The 19,943-nt window shown below is 41.1% G+C and overlaps 1 protein-coding gene across 5 annotated transcripts in view; it reads left to right on the top strand.

Annotated features, from left to right (window-relative positions):
* The window catches only part of FAR2 (fatty acyl-CoA reductase 2), a 159,812-nt gene that overhangs the window by 111,076 nt on the left and 28,793 nt on the right, over positions 1-19,943 (top strand). For all 5 annotated transcript variants that reach the window (XM_072877452.1, XM_072877479.1, XM_072877461.1 and 2 more), the window contains 4 exons: positions 9,057-9,232; positions 11,931-12,110; positions 17,824-18,001; positions 19,371-19,415. In XM_072877452.1, coding sequence (XP_072733553.1) covers positions 9,057-9,232; positions 11,931-12,110; positions 17,824-18,001; positions 19,371-19,415 — 579 coding nt within the window. The remainder of the gene's footprint in view (positions 1-9,056; positions 9,233-11,930; positions 12,111-17,823; positions 18,002-19,370; positions 19,416-19,943) is intronic.

Genomic DNA, 19,943 nt, shown 5'->3' on the forward strand with positions numbered 1-19,943 from the left:
TCTTTAGGAAGTTTTAAATTCCCTAAGCTGAAGGCTCCTTGGATGGAAATCAAGGATTACTTGTAACTCTCTACTTCCTTGCTTGCTTGGAATAGTGACACTACAGAAAATCGGTTTATAATGGTTAAGTCATCCTTTCTTAGATGTTTTCTTAGAATCTCAACTGTTTTCTTCTTCACTGGACTTGGTCTCTTTTCACAAGTGCCTTCACTTCTTGTAGTGTCCCTGCTATTCCTATTAGTCTCATAAATTGCATTACCTTCTGATCATCTCCCAGTAATTTTCCAGTTTGTTTACTTACTGTGTGTGCTGCATGTAGCCTTACTATGAGAATATGATTATAGTTAAGTGACAGCAAGGAAAGAAAGCAGATATTTGACAGGCTGAAGTACCTGGGCTTAGTGCTTTTCTTTTAAGCACCAATCAAAAAATTACATTGTCATGATGAACATAACAAAAATGTATGTGGAATGGCATAAGGTGGCCAAAATATTTGTCTCGGATGTGAACACAAAAGAAAAATGATGAAATGAGAAATTGTGCTAGGTAAATGCTTAAATGTTTAAATGATTGTATAGTTTGACAACGTCCATAAATTGAATGTTCTTGGGATGAATTTCAGGCACCGAGGCCAGCTGGCATGAAATGGCTTGCACTCATGCCATTAAACTGTCTTATCTTCCAAAACATCATGGCTACATGTGGGATATCTGTTGAGAAAAGCCCCTGTCCCAGGCTAACTGCTCACTTGTGACCAGGGACTTGTTCGTCTTTCTGGTAGCTGGTTCAGGCCAAAATTGTACTAAGACTAACAGTGGAACAATACAGATGATTGAGTTCCAGTGCCCAGGGTATAACCCGGCACAGTTTAATTTCCAGGTATAGATATTTCCACAGAATTCATTGGCTCTCTTGAGTGGTGGAGGTTCAGCACAAGGCTCTTACCATTTGCTGACTGCCTGCTCCTTACATCTCAGAATCTTCTAATGTGGTTCATGCTAGAATAGTGACTTACTCTTCTACTGTACTCATTTCCCAGATGTTCAGCTCTCTACGTTTGAGTGCCATCCCACTACAATGTTTAAAAAATCTTTTTTTTTTATTTGAGTAGCTTTAAATATTTGATGCATTTGTCTTGATTTGTTCAACTACTGTTGTATGTGACATCAAAGGATTTTTACCTCCCTTACACTTTTAATCCAGGTGAACTTTGGTGCACACATTACCTGTGGTCCTCTTCATGATGGCATTCTCTCCTTTATGCCTCAAGAAGAGGTCAGGGATCTTAAATAAGTGAGTATGGAGGTGCAGGACATCCACCCTAGGTTGCCACAACTGCTGCAGTCATTCCTTTGGAAGAGCTCTTTGGAGGGGCCCAAGTTCAGAGTGGAGTATCTCAAGAGTTTCCCAGATGCACTTAAAGGAGTTGTAGGGCCCAGATGCATCCATGGAGTTGTCCTGGGTGAATTGCATACCAGCACTGTGTATTATACAGGTTGTGTGCTGGTTGCCTCAGCTGTATCTGTGTGACAGCCGATGTGCCTGGTTATCCTCTTTTTGCATTGCAGCAGAAGGAGAAGTACCCTCAGAGTCTGGCTGAGATAAGGTTGCCTGAATGTCTCTAGTCATGGGGATCCCTCAGTGACTTTTTGGCAGAGCTCTTTTTTCACTAAAAAGTGACATTGTGAGTTATTGTGTGGTCTAACACATAGAGACACTGCCAGGCAGACCCCAAGACTTCTGTGGGGCTCAACCAGCTCCATCCATCAGAGGATATGATCATTTGTATAAACAAGGATTGCTACGCAGAGCTGATGCTGATTGTGTTGTGCTGGGTCAGCTGTTTTGCAGCTGGCTGAGGATGCCATCATGCTGTATTTCGTCTGTGATGGCCACCTCATTTTTCACATCATTCTGTCCTGTGAAGCTTCACAACTGAGAGTGACTCTTCTGCAGCCAGGACTGCATCTCACTCATTTGCAGGGCTGCACTGTGTCTTCTTTCCTTCTGTGTGATCTAATGAGCCCCGCATACCTGGTCAGCCAGATGTGTAGTTGTGGGTAGATCTGTCTGGCCTGTCTCTCCCTGCTAAGGCTCCATGTGAAAGGGAGTCATATCTGAAAGCACACTTTGCAGCTGCTGCCTACACGTGGTCCCCTCGCTTCCCCAAAACCCCACTCCACACCATCTGCATGACTATACATGTGAAACTTATATTTTCAGAGGGGAGGAACATCAGAGTTCTGCAACTGTGATATATAACAAGTTTTAATGTAACTATAAGTGAGAATGCATTAGAGATCGCACTGTCTAGCTGCTATGCCAATGTCCATAGACTCCTAAAAATCAACCTGATTTTGGTTAGGTACTTTCAAATGGGAAAGTAATTTTTGGTCATTTCTTTAAATGTCTTTCACAGTCTTTCTTGGTCATTTCTTTAAACATCTCCAAGAAGTGGGCATCTATGTGTGACACAGCCTTTACTCCTGGCTGGTTAGCCTTGGGGACTCAGCAAACACTCCTGAAGTTCCCTGGTGCCCAAGCAAATCTGGCAGTGAAACTTCAAAGATCTGTAATTAAGGTAATGGGTATGGAAAAGCAGATTCAGATCCTATGTCTGGATAACCCTGCACTTATTAACATTTCCAAGTACACACAGTGATTCTCTAAGTAATTAGTAGTGAATTCTGCGTGGCAGGAATTGAGGAAGGGGAGATGGACGGGACTCCGGTCGTAGCCAAGTACTCCTGCCATCCTTTAGCAACTGAATCCCCTTGCACCTATGCCCACATTGGGGCATAGCTATGGGGGAGGGATGAGAAGGAAAACAGTTCTGGAAAATGCATGGGAAGAAACATGTTAAATGATTCCTGTAGGAAAAGCTCCAAGTATTATCATCTTCCTTCCCTGCACTTAAATTCTTCCCCTGTTTTAAATGTCAAGCATGCCATCAAATGCTGATAGTGATATCTATCTAAGTACCACACGGGCACAAGAAACGTCTGTGATGAATGTCAGAAAGCTCCATATTCTGTCTGTGACTTGTCCACCCACCTATAAGATGGTGCTAGAGACCACAGAAAGCTTTTCCATGTCTGTCAAGTCCCTGATGCCCCTGTCTACAACACCTGTCTCTGAAAGAGCTCCTTTTACTGTTCCAGATTAACCAACACGTAACCCGAGTATTCTTGCTAGAAAACAGCAGGCTTTGTCAGCAGCCAGTTTTCAAGGAAATTGGCCGTTTAAAACCACATCCTAAGTAGCTGGCTATACATATTAGCCTTAGCTGACCTATATTGAAATTTACTGTCTGTCATCTCTTTGTTTCTGTAGTCTTTATCTTTAAATAATCAGCTGTTTTGTTTACTAGATGTTGGTCATGGATACTGTATTTCCACTACATTAGCTCTACTCAGGGGAAAGTAATAGCTCTAGACTGAAGTATAAGCCATTTGTTTTCCTGTAATGAGGAACACTCTGCTGCATGCTTTCTAACTGATTAGATGAATTATGCTTTATTTGCCTTGAGAAGAACCATACTTAAAAGCAACTTTCTGAAGAGGAAATGAGGCAGAGAGCGCACAAGGGGAAAAAAAGGCTCTGTCCCAATTAATGCTTCCTGAGGTCCGTTTTCACACATTTCTTGACTGAGCAATCCTGATGCTTATCACTGGAAATGTACCAGGCTAAAAATTAATTGCAGGCTAATTACTTTATGTCAAGAAGCTGCCCAATTTTTTCTCAAATTTGCTACAATGGCAATTCTAAAAGTAGTTATGTACCTTCCTTCCTTCAAGACTGTATTGAAGGATTTTATCAGTGGCAAACACAACTGGGATAAGCCCTTTCATCAGAATAAAACTGCAGCGATCAGGTGTTTTTTAAAGAGTTATTTTCATTACTTTGGTACCTGCAGTAGTTTACATTTGTGGTGGTCACTCATGTGCGTTTATGACACTGCCGCTGAAATCACAGAGGGTTATATGCACCAGGGTGTTACTCTGTGTATCTGCATATAGGCTGTTCCCTAGCATTTATACACCAACACTCTGTTCAGAATAGGGACTTTTAAAAATTATTCCACACATCCAATGGGACACCTTGTTCTTTAAAGTAATTGTTGCCACAATGTTTTACCCCTTGGCCTATGTCTTGCTTAGAATAAATTATATTTCCTTTACAGAAGCAAGTCATGCTTATATTCTCCTGAATTATGCTAAGCAATCCCTTCCATTTCTTTATCTGAAAGGACGGAAGCTTTTTGCCTTTTTTTTTTTTAATTGAACTCTCTCAACCTTAGTCTTCTCAGTAGTTCCTCATATATGAGATTCATTTTGTGGGAATTCTCTCATTTTTCTCCATTTTAAATGTTCTCATCCAGTAATGCCTTGAAATGTGCACACTATATTGTAAGTTACCGTCTTTTGCTAATCCTCCTAGAGAAGCCTAATATCCCAGCACCTATCAAACACACCTGGCCCCACTGTGCACCAGAGAAGACCATTTTTTATTGGTCTTACAAAAAAAAAAAAAAAAGCCGGCAACATCTTGTTAAAATAGTGTAATTCGGATGCCTCAGTTGATCGTTGATTTTGTACCACAGGAGGAAAAAGGTTACCTTTCTAGGTCACAGTTAAAAACTTGATGCTTTCTGGGTAGTCACCAAAGCGTTTGGCCCTGATCTGGCAGAGGGAGAGCCGTGAGTGCTATTGCTGAAGAGGCAGTCTGTTGCATAAAGGAGCCACAGCAAGTTACAGACTGTGCTGGTATCATGATGAAGAGCCATAGCCCGCCTTCACCATGGCTTGCATTGCTGGGACGTGTTTATTCAGCACTTTGGAAGATGAATCCTTCACATCAGGGGAGAGCACAAGAAATAGTGTTAGATAACGTTACCAAGCAAGCAGGAGAACTGCTTTCTCTGCTACTTGTGTTTCTCAATGAAGTGCCATCCTGCATGGTGCCTGTTACAGTAAGTTGGTTTTTTAGGGGTGAGGGCTGATAGGTCCAAAAAAGGAAGGACTACACAGGCTCCTTTGAAAGGCAGCTAGAAGGCCAAACTCATGCAAGTTCCTTTTTAAAGTAAACCATGGCTTAGGCACTCTACTTTTCATTATTTTGTATTTGCTTCACTGAAAATGTTTCCTGAGAAAGAAGCAAAGCCTTTGGCATCTTACATTGTTCAGTGGTTCCTTTAGTTTTCAGCTGCGCTGTTCCATAGATGTGCAATTTGCCCCTACTTTGAGGTTTTTGTATCTTTGTGGTATGGAAAAATTTCTGATGGAAAGATTGATGGGCAGAAATCTCTCTGAACTATTACATGCTTTAAGGCAAGAGCAGAGAACACAGAGTTACAGATGTCCTTTGGGAAGGTAGGTCAAAGCTTAGTTGGACAGGAATAGGGAAAGAGATGCCCATCAAACACACTCAAATATAATGTTGGGAGAAATTCTAGACGTCCTGTTTTCGTAATAAGTGCTTGACAATGTAAATTGAAATCACAGAAATTAGATTATTATTATAAATGGGAATTGTCTGATTATAACATAAGAAAGATTCAGCAAATTTCAGAGTGAAATTCTCACCTCTGTTGAGGGACAGCATGGCCTATGGAGAACTTGCATCCTATTTTGAGGATTAAAATGACAATAGCAGCTATTAGGTTCATTTATTCTGTTTTGGTCAAGGCAGCAGTGTTGCCCCTGGAATGCATTAGGATGCTCAAAAAGACACTGAAAGCAGGATACATTATTACTAATTTCCCTCAGTTTAATTAATATTGGACAACTTGAAATCAAACATCTTTCCTTTCTCTGTACTATAATTCTGTAGCAATTCATGTATCGCTGCTGGAGTATTGCTGACTTGGCCAGCGTTTTCATGTGGTTCCAACAGTACAGCATGCCAGCCCACTTCTATCCATTGAATATATTTTGTATTGGCAGACGGCTTCTAATAAGAAAAGACAGAACAATCCTTAGGCCTCGTGCAGTTATTGAGGATTTATTATATATGCTCTTGGTGACTTAATCAGAATTTAGAGATGCAATTATTGTTTACCTGCAGACTAAGAATCATCTTTATGTTATGCACTCCTTGAGCTATAGGAAACACTATAGAATAAGCTGCATTTGTTTTGTCTTTAAATCTTCTTGCACTTTCCTGTAAAGCACTGACAAGTCTGAAGTCTTCAGATGCCATAAAAGAGGCAGCAGACTTTGATTAAACAGCTGCTCCTGTTATCTGATTTAATGGTGACGATGAACTGAATGTTCTTGTGATCCAGAAGGTTTCCAAAGCAGTATGCTGATTTATGAGCTTGCATTTAGAAATTGCCTTCATCCTTCAGAGAAATGCAGTGAATCATTGGAGGGGGTGAAAAACTACAGCTGTTGAGTGGCATGTGGTAGTAGGCAATACCTAGCAGTAGGCATAGAAATGTTGAAGGGGGTATTATCTGCAGTGGGAACGTCAGGAGGAAATGGCATGTAGGCAGAATATAACTGTCCAAATTTGAGCAAGGCTGGCACTGCAGAAATACTGCTCTTCTTTTTATATGCCATGACTGAAATGGAGAAAGGGTTGATTCATTCTTTCTCTGCCTTTGCATTATTTATGCCAAAGTAAACTAAGTATAAAATAACTCTCATTGGGTGGAGTTTTACACTCTTCTTTTCAGTAGAACAAACGAATGCAGAATTGTTCATAAAACTCTTAAAAAGGTAGCTTTGGTCTTACATGGGTTCTCTGAGAGATCTTTCCATTTTGTGTCTCATCAGGGTTTGCTCGTGTACAATCTCTCATGAGATGATGCATATTTGGACAGTCACTCTAGTATCCTCTTGTTAGAAAACAAGCTTTTTACAGACATTAATTCTGCTAGTACCTGGTTCTGAACATAAGTCATTGGGAATTGAGTTCCTGCAGTCCAGCTGGCTCTCACCAACATCTTTGTCCATGATTAGCTTTCTCTGTCTAGAAATCTGTTCTCTGGCCTAGACCACATTGCTGAAATACACATGTAGTTGGGTGCAACTGAGAGAAATTAAGTGACATTTTCATGTCCTAACTTTTGTTAACTTGCTCAAGTTTCAGATTTATTAAGGATGTGCAGCTGTCTGTTAAAGAAAAATACATGAAGTCAAGTACAGTGTGCTGCATAGTGGGGAAGGCTCATGATTTTCTTATCACTTCTTTATCCCTAAGAACATCGAGGTTTATCTAGATCTGGTTGTTAGATAAGCAGAAAGATGGTAATCCCTTAATCAAACAAGAAACTATTGCTATTAATACCAATTTAATCTCTCATATATCTTTTTCTTTTAGTATGTTTAATTTATGTCACACAATTCCTGCTCTTACATAAGCTTTGGGCAAGTCAAAGACAGAACAACCTCTAGGAAAACAAGAGACCATGATAGTAAGGAGATTTACAAACTTGGTGTTACTGATGAGTAAGCTACAGAGTAGAGGAAACAACCAAAAACCACAGAGCTACTGAGAAGCCAGCTGGCCCATCCTCCTGCCCCAAGGCGGGTTCAGCTATTCTCTGCCTCTCCTGGCAATGCTTACCTAGACAGTTCTTAAATGTGTCCAAAGGCGGTGGCACACAGCTTCCACCAGCAATCTGTCCCAGTACTTAGTCATTCCTGTCAGAAGGCTAGTTACCTTTGAAGTGTGGTTTTTCCTTTGAAATCTAGATTATACCTCTTCAGATCCCACAGCCTCTCTATTCTGTTTAGTCGTTCTACCCTTCTTGTTGTCACTCTGCCCCCAAAAGGGAGGATCTTTTTGGACTTTACTGCTGGTATTATTTCAGTTGAAGTTGCTCAAATACAATAATGCTGGCCAGCAATACCAAACCCTTAGAACAGACACTTCTAAAACTCAAGATGATTTTTTCAAATCTTATTCCAGCAAGCTCACATAGCATTTTGAAATTCAGGCTTTGTCTTCTTTGCCTGTGAGATTTACCAAATAAAAGGTCTCCAGGTGGAACCTGCAGTAGCTGTCTGCTTTCGTGGCGCAGGCAGAACTGCACCCAGACCTGCTATACTGTTATCAGTGACTCTGAGCTACTCACAGAGTAAAAATGGGAACTGAGGAAACTGCTGTTTTGACATAGGCACTTTTCAGGTGATGACAGTATTGATTTCCTTTTCCTTTCAGAAGGATTGTGCACAGTTATCTTGCTGTTCAGGGTACCTGCTATCTCGGATCTTAGGCAAAGCAGGGTGCCACATGCTGGTTTTGGACAAGTCATCAGGCAGAATGTATATGGAAATGTAGGGATCTTTTTAGTGGACAGATGCACAGTCTTGTCATTCTGCAGAAGACTGGGCAGAAAACATGTATTGGAAAGAGCTGTGGATCATTGTCATAGAAAAAAAAAGGGCTGAAAGACAGTTTGAGAGGCCAACTTGCTGCACGCTTGTCCAGTCATGCAAAGTTGGTGGCGGCAGGCAGAAGTCTTAGCAGTATGGGTTATTGAGGTTCCCTATCTTTCCATCCCAAAGGCAGTTCCCCACAGGACTCATCTGACATGAACAAAGAGTGCCAGTTGGCAAAGAGCAGCAAAGGAAGAGGAGGAGTCAGAACGTGCCCTGCTCCCCTCCTCTCCTCAAGTCCTTTGTAGACACATCAAGAAAATGGCTTGAGTCTAATGCTTCACAGGCTTTCCCACTCCATATTCTGCCCTCCTCCTCTTTAGCTCCTGTTATGGTCCTACAGGCAGCCTTTGAGGTCAAAAAGCAAGTGGTTGCAGGAGATGTGGAGATACAGGAATTGCAGTGGCTGTCCCAGGAAATGAGTGCTGCAGAGAAAATTCATTCATCTCTTCAGGGCAATGCATTACCTCCTATATTTTTGTTCTGTGTACCATGGGAGGGAATAAGTGAATTAACTATTTTATCATCTCACCTGTGTCGTCCCTCTGAAAGAACCAGGCATTCTCTTTTGTGCCAATTTCATTGATGGATATAATCAGACTGGCTACTAATCAAAGTGATCTTTGTAGCCTAATTCTGTACCTGATCTCTCTCTGTTTGTGCTTCAAGGTCTTTGACAGGGTCCGAGAAGATTGCCCTAATTTCCATGAGAAGATTAAGCCTATTAATGCTGAACTCACTCAGCCCAAGCTGGCCATCAGTGCTGAAGATGAGGAGGAGCTTCTGACCCGGGTCAATATTGTCTTCCACTGTGCAGCAACAGTTCGCTTTGATGAACCCCTGAAGTATGTCCTGCTTTCTGTATTTGCTAAGTATGATTCGGAATGCACTGTAGCCCATAACACAGCATTCAGTGCATCTCTTGTATAGCTGCAGTAATAATTCTCCATTTACGTTTTCATGCTACATGTGTTTCTGCGCTGAATGTGCAATGTAAGTGCTCTGAAAATGTCATGTGCATATGTGCATCAAAAGTGAAGTGTCTTGGCAGATTTCATGGGAACAGAAGGAAGTACTGCAAGCTTGGGTTGTGATATAGTAAGGGAATAAAGTATGACCTAAAATTGGGATAGGGAAAAGTGTGGTTTAGGTCAAGAGGGAGATGTTTTGGCAGAACTAGCTGGAGACAGCTTGAAGTGACACTATGTTGTGTCTGTCTCTAAAGCTAGTGTTAATGGCCTTGCTTTGTCACTGAGTAACTGAAGAGGGAAATGAGATGTTGTTTAAGAAAATAGCCTATCACAAGCTTTAAAATACCGAAGACTCAGTGTAACTAACTGTTTAAAATAAATGCTCAATTTCTGAAGGAGCTCCCTTGGGAGTGCCTGTCCAAGCAGGCTTTCCGTTAAGAAAGAACAGCAGAAATAAGCCACTAAACCAAAACTGGATGTGTAAGTGCTTCTATGCAAATCATAAAGGTCAACAAACCGAGGTGGATGATCTGGATTGCCAGATCTACACACTTTTTGAAAAACAGTAAAGCTGTGAGAGTAGGAAACACAATTATTAATGTTGGCCTTCATTTGCTCGTACGTAGGCTAAATAGATATCCACTGTGTCCAGTTGTTTTGCAACAACTGATTAGAGAACCCAACAGAAAGGAAGCAGCTCTTGATTTAATCTTGAGCCTTATGTAGAACCTCGCTCAAGATATAGGTAGCAAAGCACTGCACTGCATTAGTAGCCATAAATGTTCTTAAATCAATACACAAATGAGCATGCTATAAAAATATATCACACTGCCATGTAACATCAAAGGGAAACTATGTTTTTAATAAGGAGGATAGCTAGAAAGAAGTTAAAAGAAAAAGTTAAAATGGTCATCTGCTTGCAGGCAGTGTAGAAACTATTTAAAGGCTGATTGCATGTGATCTGTCAAAATCTCTCTAACAGAACAAGGAAAATCCAGTATGATTAAACAGCAAAATACGAGAAGTTGTTAAAATCAAATTATTCCTGTCTGAATAATAAAATATATGATATGGGTAAAAGTTCTAGCAAGTTAAATGTGAAAGCACAATATTGCTGCTCAAATAAGATTTTTGAGCAGCAACTTGCTAATGACAAAAAAATAAAAATACTTTTTAAACACAGCAGAAGTCCAAAGCCTACCACAGAATATGTAGAGCCAATAGACAAAGGCAGTGCAAAAGCGGTGCTATCAAGAATCTAGAAAAGCAGCAACAGAGAAACTAAATGAATTATTGGCATCAACAAACAGTACATTTAGGGAATTCTCCAGATGGAAGTCTTGAGGGCAGAAATCTGAGAAACTGAGTTATATTGAAATATTAGTAGATGCAGTTTTAATATAAATAGAAAAAATAAAGAGTAACAAATCACCAGGGTTAGATGATATTCCCCTAGGAGGCTAAACGAACTCTGAATGTCTCAGCAGAAATCTGTGCTGGGCCCATATTCTGAGTGCAATTCTGTTCACCCCCTCTCAGAAGGGATACAATTGAATAGAAATGTACAAGGAAGAGTAACTTTCATATGAAGGGTAGCTAAAGTAGAAGTATTCGTCCTGCTAGAAGGGCAGGAGGAAATAGAAATCTATAGAAAATGCTATTCTTTAATAGTAGCATGCTAAAAAAAATAAGTATCTCTGGCTTTAGATATTGTGATCCAAACATTAACATACTCTTAGCTTCTGTTTTCATTCATCTGGACTATTTACAATTTCTCTTCAACGTTAGTGTAATTAATTTATTTAGCATACACTGTACTTGATAGCATTATTCATAATCTTGTACATGTTGTTGAAAGCGTCTACTACTGGGCTGAACAGATTGCATATTCCTAGGCCTTGTCCCTGCTGTGCAGGAAAGTGTCTTTCTTCCAGTACAAAGCAGGCAACAAGTTGAACGTCTGTTCACTGAGATCCATTGCAGATAGTCTCTAGCACAACTTCTAGCTATGCTGGGTGCTTCAGTGTCGACCTTGCTAACCAGGACTCTTTTTCTCTTATGCTTATCAGTTCTCTTCTCCATTCCTTGGGAATTTAAGCTGTTATCTCTAATTGTGTCTTCTTCCAGTATGAATCTGTTTTTTCTGGGCCCAAGGACCTTTTGCTGCTTACTGAAACCATGTGTTTATCTGGTTTAGCAGTGGTCCCTTAAGGAGAAAGTTGAATGGGTACCCTAGGAACCATAATGCCTCAGTGGTCATGTGTGTGGGGAATATTTGTTCCGGGAAAGGGTGGCAAATATGTCAGGTGTAGAGATGTTAGTGAAATGTTACCTCTGATCCTTTGAACTGAGTAAAAATATTTGAGAGACATTCCGTGGCCAGAACAGCGAATCCAACAGCATTGCACTGAAAGCTGGTTTAGCCCTTGCATTTCATTGAAGCTTTCCGCTCTGCTGTGACCCCTTCTCTTCCCTTACTTGCCTTTTCATTATTTGGGGTTTGGATAATGCTCAGCTTTGATATATTGTTTCCAGTGAAATGCATTTTGTTTCTTTCACCTGCCCTCTTTAGACATGCCCTGCAACTGAATGTAATGGGCACGCAGCGGCTCCTGGAGCTGGCCCGGCAGATGCAGAACCTCGAGGCCTTCATCCACATCTCCACCGCCTATGCAAACTGTGTCCGGAAATGCATAGATGAAGTAATCTACCCACCCCCAGCTGAACCCAAGAAGCTCTTCGATTTAGTAGAGTAAGTAGGAACTGCATCGCCTCTTCTGATGCTGGTTTTGCTTTGTTCTGCAGAAGACCTCCAAATTGTTCATATAACCTATCCTGTGGGATTTCTGTTCATAGTTGCTGTTATTGCTGTATGGCCTTGTCTGTACGCACCATGCCAGCAAGAAATGCTGGCCTGAACATAACAAGAGTGAGACCAAGGGAAGAGAGAGAGTGCTTTCATTCTAGGTGGTTTTGAGGGGTACCTTGCACAGAATGCCATCCAGTAAGGCTGTCCTTTCTGGATTTTCTCTTGAAACTAACTTTACTGAAGTTTTTTGAAAATAGAAGAAATAGAGACTCTGTTTTGGAGCCTTTTTATCTGGAGAGCTGCTGAAGTCACACGTTATAAACATTTGGTTGAGCTTAACAATACTTTTCCAAATACAAAAGTATTAGAAAATAGCATAAACCACACTTAATAACCCTGTGATTTCAGCTACTTCTAAATTTTTCCACACACCATTTTAAAAAAGACTCTGTGGTTTCATGAGAGTCCAGCATTGAATAAGTGATGCACGAGTGCATTTTCTATCAGGACTGGAGTTGTGATGCTTCTTTCTGTAAGATTCAGCTCTGTTGCTACTTACATTTCAGTAAGAACTGAAATTTTTCATATACCTTATATTAATTTCTTTATCTCTTCAGCTTCCCAATGTTGTTTCCAATTATTTCAACAATCCTGTGGTATTAAACCGGAGTTATATGGGCATGAGTCAGAAACAGGCTGTTTTAGAAAGAGTTCAGTGTGAGAATCCAAGACTTTGAGGGAACAATAAAAAGGCTTGTTTAACTGAATTTACCGAAATGAAGAATAATTAGAAAGAATAACAAAATGTGCTGGTAACGGCCCCAGGACACCTTCCCCTTAGAAGGATTTTCCCACAACTGTAACTTTGTTTTCATTTATTTTCTAGTGGTATTCCACTTGTGTGATATAAGCAACTGACCTGTGAACTGGTAACCCAAAGAGCTGGTATAAAATCTTTGTTCTCCTTGATGTAGGGTAATAGAAGATGAGGTGAATTAATGTCCAGCAGGAGAATCACTGAGGTTTTATATCAAAAAATTGTTTGCCAAAAAAAAAAAGTTTGACTAAGCACTACTCCAGAAAATTTAGTACAAATCAGTGTTTTCTTTTTATCAATTTTTCCAATAGCCCATATTCTTGGATATGTTTACTTCCAGCTAGTAGTCATCTTTCATTTGTCGTTTATTCAGCAAGTGGAGCATGATAAAAACTTAAGAAATGCCCTAGTGCATTAGAGCAATGGGCTGCCTGGCCCAATATCTTCCTGTCAGCAGCAGCACTGGGAGATGCTGTTTAGGGTAACTACACAAGCCTGGACACTTTTTGCAATCCGTTCCCCTTATAGCCTCCCAGAAACCAGAACTGTAGTATGAGGGGTGTTACAACCTATTATTTTTGACCCATTTTTGAATCCATTAATTTGTTGAATCCCTTTTTGAACTTTCTGGTACTCTGCCTCTGCAACCCCCTGTGGCAGCAAGTTCCAGAAGTTTACTAACTGCTGCGTAAAGACGAGCTTTCTTTTACCTGTTTCAGGCTCTCATGCAAATAGTTTCACTGCATGTCCAGTAGTTGCAGCATTGCAGTATCTGCAGTATTTGCCCTATTCACTACCTCTTCAGTTCTGTAAATCTGTATTGCATTCACCCTGGACCTTCTCTTCTGCAGCCTGAAGAGTCCCAGCATTTTTACTGTCTCCTCATATGCCAGCTGATCTGTTTCCTTGATGATTTTAGTTGCCCTTCCTCTCTGCCTTTTTTTAACTCCACTCCCTCCCTGACATGCAGGGGCCAAACAGAACTGCATGCAGTACTCAAGGTGTGGTCACTCAAAGTTTTATTTAAATAGCTTCAAAATTACACCATTGGTCTTGTTCCCAGTACCTGATGATGTCCAACGTTTCATTGACTTTTTTGTCTGCTGCCAGTCATTGACTTGGCGATTTCATAGAGCTGTCAGCTGTGCTTCCAAGATCTCTTGCTGAGCTGCAGCTGCCAGTTCTGAGTTCAGCAACCTCTAAGACCAGTTTAGACTGATTTTCCCTAAATGCATTAACTTGCCTTTACTTACAGTGAAGCTAATCTGCCACCGTTTTGCCCACTGACTGTTTTACAATGTCCTTTGGAGTTCATCGCTATCAATATTATATTTCACTGCCCCAAAAAGCTTACCATCACTTGCAACTTTGGAAGCAATTAGTGTGATGGCTCAGATAAAAAAGACTCCAGCAAAGGGTGAATGCTAATTGGAAATGTGCGGAAGTGCCTGGCTACCCCAGAGGCTGCTACTTCAGCTGCTTTGTATAAGACACTAAGAATTTATTTATCGTAGTTTGCATGTGCAGCAGAGAGGATGAAGTTTGAAAGGAAGGTTGAGTGACAGAGGATGGGCTTTCAGATGTGTTCATTGATATGTTTATCTTGGTTGTATGTTTGGTCGTTTTTTCTTAGTCACATAGTTAGAGATGGGTTTTCTTTTTTACTAGATTTTTGAATTTGTTTTACAGTTTTTCCTATATCCCATACTCCAGAAGTTCACAACCTTCTGATACTTTTAGTGAGACAGAAGTCACAGCATGCCCTCAGCTAGGATGGCATCTGTTTCTTTACAGTGTTTGCAGGTAGCGTTATAATTGCTCACAGCAAAGACAACCACTGCCTTAAAATGCATTGAAATCAGGTGGGCCTTGCTGAAAATCACTGTCTTCAGCGTCATTGGTTTGGAAGGTATTCTGCAAATCAAAGGCAATATATGAAGGAGATGCATGGGGCTGCAGAGTGTGTGGAGGAGCAGGATGGGGAAAGTCCTTAGGATGATATGATACAGGCAGAAAGGGGTAGAGAAAACTCTGAGAGACTGTGAGGGGGATTACTTGGAGAGAGAGAAGAAAAAGCAGGTTTGGAAGGAGATGGGAGAGATGCACCTTTTACTATTCACCATGTAAGTGGAAGAAATAATATGTGGATATCTGGGTACAGAAGGTTTCAGAGAAAGGAGATTAACAGATATCAGAATGTTACCTTCAAACAGGTGGGGGAGGAAACAAAAGAGACAAGGAAATATAAACAACCCCTGTCTTAAAGTGCTCTTCTGCAAGTGCATTAAGAGGTATGATCACACAACTGGATTTTGCAATAACAAATCCATTTAATGGTGCTTTTGGCCATGCAATTGATATATGCTTGTGATTCTTTATTCAGCTGAAATACCAGTAGGACTCCCAGCTGTTTCTTTTTCTATTCTTATCCTCCTATTATATCCCTGCTTTCCAGTATTTTGATATTTAACCTGCAAGTAAAGCCTTAGGCCTAATCTGTGTAAACCAAAAGTCATACTTCTAAGTGCTGCCAGGCCAATAGAGGAAACATATAATCTGCCACATCAAGCAAGGTTTGCCTTAATCTAAAGCTCAGGGAAATCAGCTTTGAAGGGTGTGCTGAGGTAAGGAACACAGCGCACAGTCAAGTGTGGGCTGAAGCAGAACTGTTTTCATTATTGCAGAAAATGTAGATCCATCATCACTTACAAGAAAGAGAGTCTTATTAATGCAAAGTGATTAACACAGAAAGTTAGGTTTTCCTATGGCAGAGTAATTTGGTGCATATATGTGGTGAAAGAGGAGGTTACTAATTGTTTAATTTTCATCTCTTGTTTCTACGGGGCAATTGCAGCAGTGAGCAAAAGCAGTGGCTTTGTGATTTAGCATTTCAAAATCTTCAAAGTAGGTCACAGAGGAGTAAGAACAGTTTGCCTCGCTGAACTGTCAGCTCAGTGCTCCTGTGATGGTAATGCTGCTAGATCAAATCGCCTGGTAGGATGGTAGGCTTGAGACAGGCAGGAGTGTGGTCCTCTTGATGACCGCTTAGAGTAATGCAGAGAGGCCTGTCTGGAAGGATGAGGCCAAGGGGAAATTGCTTCTCCTTGTACTTCTGCACCTGTCTTTGCTTTGTGAGAAACACTAACCTATAAGCCCCTATTATTAGGAAAAAAAAAAAGAGGAGAGGGGAAAAAGAGACTTGTATGCAGCTTAATCTGAGTTCCCAAATGAACCTAGTCTTCCTCCAGGCTCTGCAGAAATAGACATCTCCTTTTGGTAGGCTGGTAATTGATTACTCAACAGATTCAAACAATGGCAATTTATCTGAGACCCTGAGGAGGCTGGGTTCAATGGCTGCCTAAACAGGCTTTGTAAATTAAGTCAATACTGGGTGCTGCTTATGGCCTCTGCATAGTTCAACTTTGTATTTTCTGCCTTGTTTCTGCAGCATGGGACTAGCGTTGCAAAGGAAAGTATTTGTGCCTCAATAAGGCTTTTTTTATTAAAAAAAAAAAAAAAGATATACTAAAAACTGTCAGATTCTTTTTAACTCGTTCCAGAACTGACAGATTCGCTGAATTCAACCCTCCCCTGCAAACTGTTTTGCAGTTTCAGTTAATCAGTATTTTCTCATACAACAGTTTTCCTGTAATATTTCCATCTGTGTCTGATGAGAGCCACCTGAAAAACAGTGTGATACCTGAGGCATCAGGTGTTTGCATGTTTAAGTTGATATGATCAAGTAATTCTCCAGGTGTGACAGTCTCTACCTTATTCCTCTCCCCTTGACCTCCACCTGTTTCTGAAATTGAAGATAAGGAGGGGTGAAGTGAGGATCTGCAGGAAACAGTATCCTTGCAATGCCCCTGGGAAGAGCACTCCTGTTCAGTCTGAACTATAAGTCCATTGACTTAATTACAAATTGGATTATAGGAGTTAATCTTTGATTCTGTGGTGTAACACCAGACTGCTGAAAGCCTGTTGGGGATGGGCAGCGGTGTGCAAGGGCTCTGGAAGCACAGCCAGTTCCTGTCCTTTAGACCCAAATGCTGGCAGGACCAGCGATGTCTTGATGGTGTGCCAGGGAAGAGCTTTTGAGTCTTAGGCCCTCACTGCAGCACCACGGTGGTAAGGGCCACTTTTTAAAGGGTGTATATGTAACTACTTCTGAGAGATTAGATACTTGAATACCTTAAATTAAAAAAAACCCACAACTTGGTGTGGTGCTTTTTAAAGCAGCTAACGGTGGCAGTTTCTTAATTTCCTATGTGAACAAGCCAGTGGAAAACCAGCAGGAAGGAGCACCTAACGTTGTCAGTTGTGCTACTGGAATAATATCTCTATACTACGTTGTTCTAGCTTTTGAGACCTTTGTAATGCTACTTGACTCAGTAACTCAAGGTTACCAAGAATCCCCTGAAATGTACTTGGGAGTATATAGAGACTGTGTTGGCTAAGGATGAGCGCTACCTAGTGAGAGTGCTAGGTTGGAAAGCTCCGTCAATCTGTAGACCATGGCTATATATCTATGTTACAGATTGCAGTGAAGCATAAAGCGCACAAGAGATTGCTTTAGAATGAGATTGTATAGACACCTGAAGTTGAGCTGGACATCACAGCGTGAAGCTCACCAGGGTCATTTTGCACTTTGAAGACAAAAGCAACCTTTCTCCTAGAGAGCTGTTCTAAATCCAAACCAGTTGCTCCTTGCTTTGTCTTAAATGGCTTTGACTTGCTTATCCTTTGTTTCAGGTGAGAATTCCTGTCTCTCTGGTCTTTTTTGCCTCAGTCTTTCTCTCTCTGCGTGGCGGATAATGACATTCTCCTTGTTTCCTGTAGGTGGTTGGATGAATCTATCATTCAAGACATCACACCCAAGCTGCTTGGGGACTGGCCCAACACTTACACCTACACCAAAGCATTGTCAGAATACCTGATACAGCAAGAGAAAGGAAACCTGAACATTGCTATCATCAGGCCATCCATCGTGGGAGCTAGCTGGCATGAGCCTTTCCCAGTAAGCATGAATACATAGCAATTCCCTACTGAAAGGGTTGATACAGCTGTAGCTGCAGTACCGTCAGGAATCTGTCCCTACTTGTAGCAGTGTCTGCTTGAGAAACAGGTGCCACAGTTCATAGGAAAGTCGGTGGAAGAGGTGGAGGACCTGTGCTGGTGTAGAACAGCAAGCCTTCAGCATCTTCAGGAAAGACTCTTGTCTGCAAGTGAAAAGAACACATTTAAGCAATAATAAGAAGAGCTGGGATAATAATAATAATACCAAATGCTGGACTTGCAACTGACAGTCGTACATGCAGAGGATCGTGCCCAGACAGACACCCGGGGGAGTTTCTGTACTAGCTGGGGAAACATGAGATCTGAGGGTTGGTCACAGTCCTGATGCATTCTGGTTCAAGTCTTTCCATGATCCAGTCAGCCTATTAATGAGGTCCTGATGAGCACCCTAGACCTCACGTGGTCCTTGAAAGCATTTGATAATGTCATGTGCAGTTACCTAGTATCTTTGTCTTATGTTGGTAGTTGTTGAATTCACTGGATTCACACTTGTATGGGCCTATTGCAGATACAAATGTCAGCTGCACAGTAACTAAATGCAGCTGTACTTTTGGACTGAAATAATTTACTAAGCTAAATATACTAGTAGGAATAATGTGCCCTAACATTGCAGCCAAATTGGAAAGGCAACATAAAGTCATCTTTGGCTTTCATGCAGCTCAAAGCGTGCCAAAGATGGCTGAGATATAGCCGAGGCTCTGGGCCAAGCTCCCCATCTTGGAAAGACAGGGCGAACTCTGTTAGGTGTCATAACCTGTTTCGGGTCAGACAGCTCATCACTGCTATTAACTCCAGCTCCCACAAGTGGCAGTTTCCCTGACCTGAAGTAGGATGGGATTCAAAAGTGGAGTGGTATGTTTTTCTTCCTTGCCTTAGAAATTAGTTGGAGTAATCAAATCAGTCTCAGTGACATCTGCATGTTGTATGTCGGAGGGTATATAACACACAGACTGTTTTCAGCAAGTGTGACAGCACCAAGACACCTGTAGTGTTTAAAGCCAGAGTTTATTCCTGTAGCCAAGTTATTATAGGAAAGAAGCGGTTTCTAAAAACAAAATTTGTTTCCGTTGTTGATGAGTGAATTGCAGATGGTATGAAGTATCATGCAATGCATTCTCCATTTAAAATCAATTAGGTACTTCGTACTGGTTAGCTTCCTGGCAGCTGTCCCAGATAGGCTGGCATACATCTTAACTCTTGTCTCGTTGCTTCTTTGTCTACACCGCAGCATTGTAGCCCTTTCACCATTTTGAAGCCTGTGTAAGCAACATGTTGCTGAAAGAAATAGTAATCATTCTTCTTTTTTGCAGGGTTGGATTGACAGCTTCAACGGGACAAGTGGAATATTTGTTGCGGTACGTCTAGTTACTATTTCAGCTCCCCTTAAAGTGGAGTTAGAGGTACTAAAATAGCAACTCTAAAGTTACTCTAAAGCCCCACTTAGAAATTGTGTGCAAAAAAGGATTATAGCAATTTTCTGAATCTGATAGAAAGATGTCACACACTTGCCATACATCTGTATGCCTGCAGGACCCACAAGACTGTCTATTTATGCTGCGCTCATAAAAGGACATTGAAAGAGTATTCATGTTGCTGGTTCACTAAACGTGAATTGCAGTTTTTAGTTTTGGACAAATTTGGACAAATTTTCAAAGAAAGGGCGAAAGATGCATCCTTGAAACCAGGGGTAATTCACAGATGTCAAAGCTTGAATAACAGAACTTAATTTTACAGGCTGGATTACTGCTACAAGGCAGCATTGCTTATACTGTCATTTATCTTCATATGTATTGTTTTTAAGTCCACTGCTACGGTTTGTGACCACTCTACAATAACGACAACTCTGGGTCTCATTTGCCATTGCTTTGTACAGGAATTCTCCA

This window comes from Ciconia boyciana, chromosome 1, assembly GCF_034638445.1.
Source record: "Ciconia boyciana chromosome 1, ASM3463844v1, whole genome shotgun sequence".
In the NCBI taxonomy this organism is placed as follows: Eukaryota; Metazoa; Chordata; class Aves; order Ciconiiformes; family Ciconiidae; genus Ciconia; species Ciconia boyciana.